Source organism: Hibiscus syriacus, unplaced genomic scaffold (genome assembly GCF_006381635.1).
Source record: "Hibiscus syriacus cultivar Baekdansim isolate YM2019G1 unplaced genomic scaffold, ASM638163v2 tig00109926_pilon, whole genome shotgun sequence".
NCBI lineage: Eukaryota > Viridiplantae > Streptophyta > Magnoliopsida > Malvales > Malvaceae > Hibiscus > Hibiscus syriacus.
The window spans coordinates 924,400-932,815 of NW_024062532.1; the positions used below are offsets into that span (position 1 = coordinate 924,400).

The window sequence follows — 8,416 nt, forward strand, 5'->3', positions numbered from 1 at the left end:
ATAGATCATATTTTAAATATATTTAAAAAATAAAACTTATTATTTAAAATTCTTACTTTATTTTGTAATTTTGTTTTCTGAAAGGTACTATTTTTTTTGGCTCATTAAAAAATTTTACTGTTCGAATCGACTCGTTATTCGTTAAACTCGTTAAAATTTTGCTCGAGTCATACTCGTTAAAAAATTTTTGTTACTCGACTCGTTACTCGTTAAACTTGTTAAAATTTTACTCGACTCGTGTTCGTTAAAAAAATTTGTTACCTGACTCGTTGCTCGTCACTCATTAAGTTCACCAAAATTTTTACCTTATTTTCTTAACTATAATTAAAATCTACTAATACTATATACAGTTTAATATAAACATAAATTAATAAATTTAACCAAAAAATATCAAAAGAATGTATGAAACAATTTCAAAGTTTAAACTCTAAAGTAGCAATCTACACATACATTAAAATAATAAATAGTGTTTGATTTTTTGGTATAGTAAAATATTAATTAATAATTTAGTATTTTTGTTGTTTATTATGAAATTAATAGATTAACAATTTATCCTATTTTTTATTATCTTTTAGTAAAATAATATTTTTTTAATTAAATGATTTTTTAAGATAACTACAAGAAAATTAAATAAAAAAAATTAGTGAGCTGCTCGTAAATTTATCTCAAATTAGACGATCAAATCAACTCATTAATACGATTTCTTTATCGGCATAGATATTTTTTTGATTAATATGGGGTAAGTATAAAGCTATATTTGTTTAAAGATAAACTCTCAACCTTTCGACATTAAACGCTCACATCCTGACATTTATGGTGTTAAAACTCGAATCTTCAATAAATAACAATAATTTCTTTACCACATAATCGACTTGGTTCATGTTATAAGCGTAAATATTAAACGAGTGACTATTTGCTTGACTTGTTGGTGTGTATATAAACTTCTAAATATGGTAGATCACAACCTTAACAAGACGTTTGAACTTCCTATTAATGAGCTATAAATAGTATGTTTATGTTTTATGTATTTTATGGAGCATGGTATAATAGTTGCGTACGGTAAATTTGTTCACGTAGAGAGGTGGAAAACAAAAATTCTCCGTATAAGACACTCATCATATTATTTTTTGATTTAAAATCATTATTCTCCGTATAACACCATACGACTTTAATTTTTTGGTGAAAGACTACCATATTGTAATACCCGGTTTTTGTCTGATTTAGTTTTTTTTCCCAAAACCCAAACATTTTTATTGAAGTTGATTTTGAAGGTCAAGACATCAACCGACTTGCAATAAATTTTAAAGCAAAATCCAAACATTTCTAGGGAATAATTTCTTCTTAAGATATGATCGGTTTTCAGTTCACATTCCAACACATTTTGAAACGCCTCAATCAGACGTCGGAAACTCAAGATATATTTATTTTAGCGAAAACCGTGCGGGTAGAAAATTAGGTATGGGCTCAATCCAATAATTTTAATTTATTCTGAATTTTTAATTATTTTAATGATTATTTGTGAATAAATTCATCTTTATACTTTCTTTTATTTATTGAGGATAAGTTAGGATCTTTTCATTATACTAATATTATTTTTCTTAATTAGTATATTTAATACTAATGAAAAGATTATAAGATTTTTTGTTTTTAGGGTTTTTGTGAGCCAAGACACTCTTATTTTGTAGTGGGGGAGGGTAACCGAAAAAATACGAGCAATAAAAGAAAATTTTTAACTAAAGGCAATTCATTTTCTTTATTTTTGTTCTTGTCACTTTGTTCAATTTTGGTATTGTTTTTACTTTCTTTTCTTTTCTTATTTTCTTTGAGAGGGAAACCGAGGAATAAGAAAAAAAGAGTTTTTAAACTAATATTTATATATTTAACCTTCCTTGAGATTTCTTAGTGAAAAGGAATAACCTTTTCATTTTTAATTTTTTATCTTTATTTTATTTTTATTGTTTCGATCGATCACGGTCTTAATTTTACTTAAAATTTCCGTGGAATTAGAGAATATCAAGGAATAAGGAATAAATGCTTTTAAATAATCTTCATAGATTTAGTCTTCTTTGATGTTTTTCAATGAAAATAAATGGTGGATCTTAAATGTTTTTAAAATTTATTTAGTTATTTATTTTGATATATTTTTTGGGTTTTATATTCAATTAGATGATTTGATGACCCAACTCGAATCTCTTTCGAGTCCACGTATTTTCATAGGAGATAATTTCTATCATAGTCCCCCTATTTTTTTTGAGAACTCAATCTAGTCCTTTTTTCTTAAATTATTTTTCAATTTAACTTTAGTTCATTTTAACCCTGTTTACAATTTGTTAGTTTTCATTTTATTTTATTTTTAATTATTTCTTAAATTGTCTTTAATATTTTCCCTTTAATTCTTTTATAATTTCCTTTTTAACTCATTTAGTTTTCGTCTAATGTTTTTCATTCCTAATTTGATTTACTGTTTCAATTTGCTTAATTTTCATAAATTCTTTCTTTTTTTAATTAAAATTCCTTCCCATTTAACGCTTTTTTTATTATTATTATTTGGTTTCTTTTTAACTCAACATTAAAAAAATATTTAATATGTTTTAAATCGGTTCTTCTTATTATTTTTATTTGTTTATTTATTATTTTGTACTTATTTTTTTCATGTACTTTAAATTTCACATTTCTTAATTATTTAATTTCAGTACTAATTTAACATGTTAGGTATGATTTACATTAATTTTTTATTTTGATATCCGTTACCTCTTGTCTCACTTTTGCATATTAGACCTAACTTGTTCTTATAATCGTAATTTATTTTATTTTTTAATAAAAAATCTTTAAAGGTGAATAATTTAGGTCGAATTTAATTTAAATTTTTATTTAAACTTTAAATTTTCACAACTAAGACAACTGGTAATCTTATGGTGCTGAAAGGGTAATTCGAGGGCGCTCATCGTTCCTTAATTGTAATCGACTCCCGAATTCGACAATTCTCTGATAAGATGCATATACGATAAACGGGTAAAACTTAGGTACCCGCATATATTTACCTATGTAGAAGCTCAAGAGCTCTTTGCAAAGTGGGTTTAAACCTATTGATGTCAAGGATGACATCCTGTTTGTCCAAATACACTTCCTTGAATTTCAACCAACCCTGTTTCGAAATGGACAATGGACTGTTGAAAACTTCGTGATCCACCGGGTATTGCTGTATCAGGCTACTCTCTTCTGTTTTAATCTTATAATCCAAGTACCTTATGTTCATGTCCTTGGACGGCTCTCCGAACGCCACTCTGGCCGGCCATTCGACCCCTCCGATCGGAATTATCTGGATCAAAACTGCATTCTCGGGCAGAAAAACCATGTTGGTTAAACCGGCTCCGTGCACTCCCATCATGACATCACATGAATTCACAATCTCTGCAAATCTTTGTATGTTCCCATTGGCCTCGGCTACCACTACTTGGTACCCCAAATCGCTTGCCATTCTAACGATCTCATCCGTATTCCTGAACGCCCTTGTTCGGTTTCTCGCGACGATGAGGAGCCGGGGTCTCGTCTTCACGTTATTGTCGTCGTCTATTTCGATCGCGGTGACCTTGTTTATGGAGTATGCACTTCTCAGGAACTGTCTGAAGTCTTTCATCGTGTAGGGCGATTTCAAAGGATCGATGCTCAGCTCTTGAGGGGCACGTTTGAGACCAACAACAACAGTTGTGAAGCAATGGACGTTTGCTTCATTATCGATGTCTATAACCTCGTAATTAGACAGCTTCTGCACTAAATTTCGGAACTTGTTGATCCACCATGGATTGCTGTTTGTAACAAGAAGCTTGACCTCTCCGTTGAACACTCGAGCCGTCGAATACAGCGGGATAATGATGTCTGTAAAGTCATGGAAATTGTTCCCTGAATATCCTCCGAGGGAGAAGAGGATGGCCGGAACATTGTGACTCTGATTACAACCGGGGATGGCAATACCATTGGCATCCACCACTGGTTTCACCAACCATTTCTTCACTCTTCTCATGGCGATTTCGTCTCCTTTTCGACAATAAGGTCCGATGAGAACGGAGCTGTTTTCTTCTTGGGATGAAGCAGAGACGAAAACAGTAGAGAACTTTGCATCAATCCTTATGTCTTCACCATGGATCTCGCAGATATCTGATCTTGTTTCTGATTTGCAGACTATATTCATTCTCGTCGGTACACCGTTACTCAAACCTCGAAAAACCAACGTCACCGATCAACAATCAACGATCAATGAACAATCAACTGTAATTGAATCGGAAAAGAAAGAAGGGATTTCGGAAACTCACCAACTGACGACGGAGGAGCGGCGGCGGAGTAGGGCCTGAAAACAAGACAGAAGCTCAATGCAATGAGCAAACAACCGAGAAACGCAGCGTATCCGAGTTTCCTTTGATCAGAACGACTAAAGCTTCTGGCGAAGAATGTGTCATACGTGATTTTCTCACCCATCTTTCTTGTTAACCGAACACAGGTCTCAATACAGCAATGTTATGCATAGGAAAGCTCCAACATTATGAATTTAAATCCCAACATTAGTTTAATTATTGAGAGTTGAAATGGACAACGAACGAAATTTATAAAAAAAAAAACATAAGTATTGTAATTAATAATGACTAGGGTAAAGTACACAAATAGTCCCTGACCATAGGATACTGCTCTATTAAGTCCATCGACTATTAAAAGTTACAAAATGGTCTTACGACTATAGAGTATTGTTTTGTTGAGTCCCTCGACCATCAAAAGTTACAAAATGGTCATCCGACTATTCATTATGTTTCAAACTCGTCTTTTTCCTTTAAAAAGTTGACGATATTCCGAGCTGAACTTAACAAGCCGACTATGATATGATAAAATATAATCCCAGAAACTCAAACGACTATGACATCCCAGTCGTCATGTTAACGTCTAGCTTAGACAACCGCCGATTTTTAATGGAAAATGACGAGTTTGGAACATAATGAATTGTCGGGTGACCATTTTTGTAACTTTTAATAGTCGAATGACTTAACAAAGCAATATTATATAGTCATAGAACCATATTATAACTTTTAATAATTAAGGGACTTAATAAAATAGTATCTTATAGTCGGGGACGATTTGTGTACTTAACCCTGGAGACTATTATATGGAAGGAGGTTGGGGAGGTCTTTTCTTGGAATTATTGCTCCCCAGTTATCTCTAGCTGTTAGGGTTTCTTTAAAAATATTTGTTGGGAGGGTTTGACAAAAATACATTTCGATGATTGGTTTGGCGATTTCTTTGCATATAATGAGATATTGGGAATATTATTATATATCATATGGGATTCACATTTGGGTGGTTTTGAATTTTAGTAACCAACTGAAAGTTGGTAGTGTATTTTTCTATTTAGAAAAGAAAAGAAAACATGGACTATATGCGATCTATTTTGTTGCATTGAAGAGGCATAGTGCCCAAAAAAAATAGCCCAACATTTATCAAAATGTTCATTTTGGTTCTTTTTCTTTCTTTAGAATATTTTAGCCCCTATATTTTACTTTGGGGTAAAATATCGCTCTATAAATGAAAGTCATCAATTAACATACGATTAAAGCTTCAAAATAGGGGCTTTTTTATTTTAAAATGAAATGTTGAGGGCTAAAAGGATTTAGGAAAAAAGAATGAGGACCAAAGTGATTATTCTATCAAACGTTAGGGATATTTTTGCCAAAAATATAACGTTGGGGACAAAATGCTCCAAAAAAATAAGAGGCAAAATGACTATTTTGATAAATGTTAGGAGCTATTGTTGGTTTTATGCCCATTAAAAACTAAGATAAATTACACGGTTAGTACTTGAACTACCTGCTTTTTGTTTGTTTTAGTATCTAGACTTTTAATTTTTTAAATCATACCTAAAGTTTAATATTTATTTCATTTTAGTATCCCATTCGAAATTTAACATTAAGTTTTGAAGAAAAAAATATGAAAGTTTAGGTACTAAAACGGACCAAAACTGATAGTTTAGGTACTAAACATGTTATGTTTTTAATGGTGGGTACTAATATAAAACAAAAACTAGATGTCATGTATTATTTTGAAAATTTAAAAATTTAAGTATTAAAACGGATCAAAACTGATAATTTACGTACTAAACGCGTAATTTACCCTAAAAACTATTATAATGGTTAGTCTCTAACCAGGATTAAACACATTTAATAAGTTCATGCAGCCTGCAGGTCACATTATAAAAATACAATAATTATATTTATTTTTAAAGGTTTTTAAATTATTTATTAGTTTAACAATTATTTTTAATATTTTAACTTTAACATCAATTCAATCGAAAAAATATTAAAAAATTTGTTCTTTATTTATTATAATTATTGTAGTGATACTCTTATTTTTTTCATATTTTTAATATAATATTTTAATAAAATACTTAAAAACTACCAATATAAGGATTAAACATTTAAACTTATGTTCAATGAAATTTGTATTTTAAATTATTTAACCCTCCACTTATAAGTAGGGATGGGCATAGGTTGGGTTGGGTCGAGTTTTTGGTCCACCCGACTCGACCCGAGAACAAGGAGTCCTCCACCCGAGACCCGACCGACCAAAACATGTTTTTACCCGACCCGAACCCAACCCGATATATAATTTTAAAACCCGACCCGAAATAATAAAAAATATTTTTATTCGATAAAAATAGTGACTTAATTGGAAAATATATATATATAGAGGGGTATTATTGTAATTATTCCTAAATATATAAAGTAAAATTATATTTTTTTTCGGGTCGGGTATTTTTATCCTAAACCCGAACTCAACCCAACCCGAACATCACATTTTAAAAAAACCGACCCGACCAGACCCGAACTCGATTTTTTTAAAAAAATACGACCCGATCGGATCAGATCTGGTCGGAACCCGTCAGGTTCGAGTCACATGCCCATCCCTACTTATAAGATCATTCTTGATTAAATTTCAATATATATATATATATTGAATAATTTCTTTTTTGGTACATGTATTTTTCTTTGGATTTTTGAAAATCATGTTTGATAGGTGGATTATATATGATAATATTAATACTATTTGATCTATTAAATCATCTGCAGTAAAATAATTTGGTATAAAATAAATTAATTAAATTTCAATTTTACTTTTTGGTCAAACCAAACTGGTAGGATGATCCATCGGCCAACTATTCTTATTAATTGATCAATTAATTAAGAGGAACCCAAAGACTTGGTGGTTTTGTAAGAATGGGACAGTTTAACAATGTCTCATTTTTCTTAGGAAAACCCACATATGTTAATATTAGAAGGGAATATTAATGACACTAGTTGATTTTGTTCAAATAATTTATTGTAATGAAATTAATGTATGTATCGTTACTAAAGATCAATAACGAAAAGATAGAATTATCGTTGATGATCAGGATTACGTTGTGTATGATACGATTATGTGTGACATTGACATTCATAATTACTTTATCGACGTAAAGACTTAAATTATCTTGTACATCCAAGTTCGAGAAAGGCTTGGATTCGGTTGACAGCCATTGTTGAAGAATACCCTTTAAGAGATTTCGTGAAAGTAAATAATATGTTCTAAAAGTGAAAAACTTATTTGTCGATATGAAAAATTGAATTTTTTTTTGGAATTCGAGTGTTTTATCAAATTTTGAATTTTGTTTCAAACTCTTTGTATTTTCAGAATTCGTGTCATGGTGAAGATCATTAGAGTTTTGGGGAATCAAAGGGATTTTGGGATATTATATGACAATGGGTAGACGTTGGGAGGTTTGTTCGTGAATTGTTTTTGATGTACTTAAAAGAGTGCATCTGGGATAAAACGCTAGATTCCTTAAGTAAGTTCAGATGTTCGAATTTTGATGTTTATGTATGAAGCACACTGAGTTGAAGTAATTGTTTCATAATGAATCTTTATAAAATCCGATCTAAACTTATCGATCAATTAATCGAATACCAATAATTAATTAAAAAAAGTTGTGCATCTAAGCACGTTGTGCTGTGTAGAATAAGACATCTTAACAATCTTTGTCTGCTTAGTCGGGGGATGCATGATGGGCCTTATTTGATACCTACACAAACACACACGTAGGCATACATATAGATTCTTGTCCCTTTATGAAGAATACACGGTTTCCATTTGAATTAATAATATAATAAAAAAGTAAACTTTTTCATGTTGAAAAGAAAATTAGGGTAAATTACACATTTAGCACCTAAATTATATGTTTTAATTCGTTTTAATATCCAAACTTTTAATTTTTTTAAAACCACATATAATGTTTAGTTTTTATATTCATATTCAGTGAATCACATTTTTCAACTTAAATTTAAGTTCGTAACTTTTAAAAATTGGAATAAGACATAACTAATAAGGTATCGATTTTAGGTGT

General features: G+C 30.5%; 1 protein-coding gene across 1 annotated transcript; it reads right to left on the reverse strand.

The window, feature by feature from the left end:
• Window positions 1-3,002: 3,002 nt before the first annotated feature.
• Window positions 3,003-4,542, reverse strand: LOC120210667 (alpha-1,3-arabinosyltransferase XAT2-like). Its single transcript, XM_039209367.1, has 2 exons — window positions 4,311-4,542; window positions 3,003-4,215 (listed from the first exon to the last, which is right to left on the reverse strand). The coding sequence occupies exons 1-2, from the start codon at window positions 4,471-4,473 to the stop codon at window positions 3,038-3,040; spliced, it is 1,341 nt and encodes a 446-aa protein (XP_039065298.1). The 5' UTR covers window positions 4,474-4,542; the 3' UTR covers window positions 3,003-3,037.
• Window positions 4,543-8,416: the final 3,874 nt, after the last annotated feature.

Bases quoted from the DNA above. Each gene is read 5' to 3' on its own strand.
- LOC120210667 (XM_039209367.1), bottom strand. From the start codon at position 4,473: ATGGGTGAGAAAATCACGTATGACACATTCTTCGCCAGAAGCTTTAGT. The intron at 4,216-4,310 runs GTGAGTTTCCGA...TGGTTTTTCGAG, and splicing joins CGCTCCTCCGTCGTCAGTTG to GTTTGAGTAACGGTGTACCG.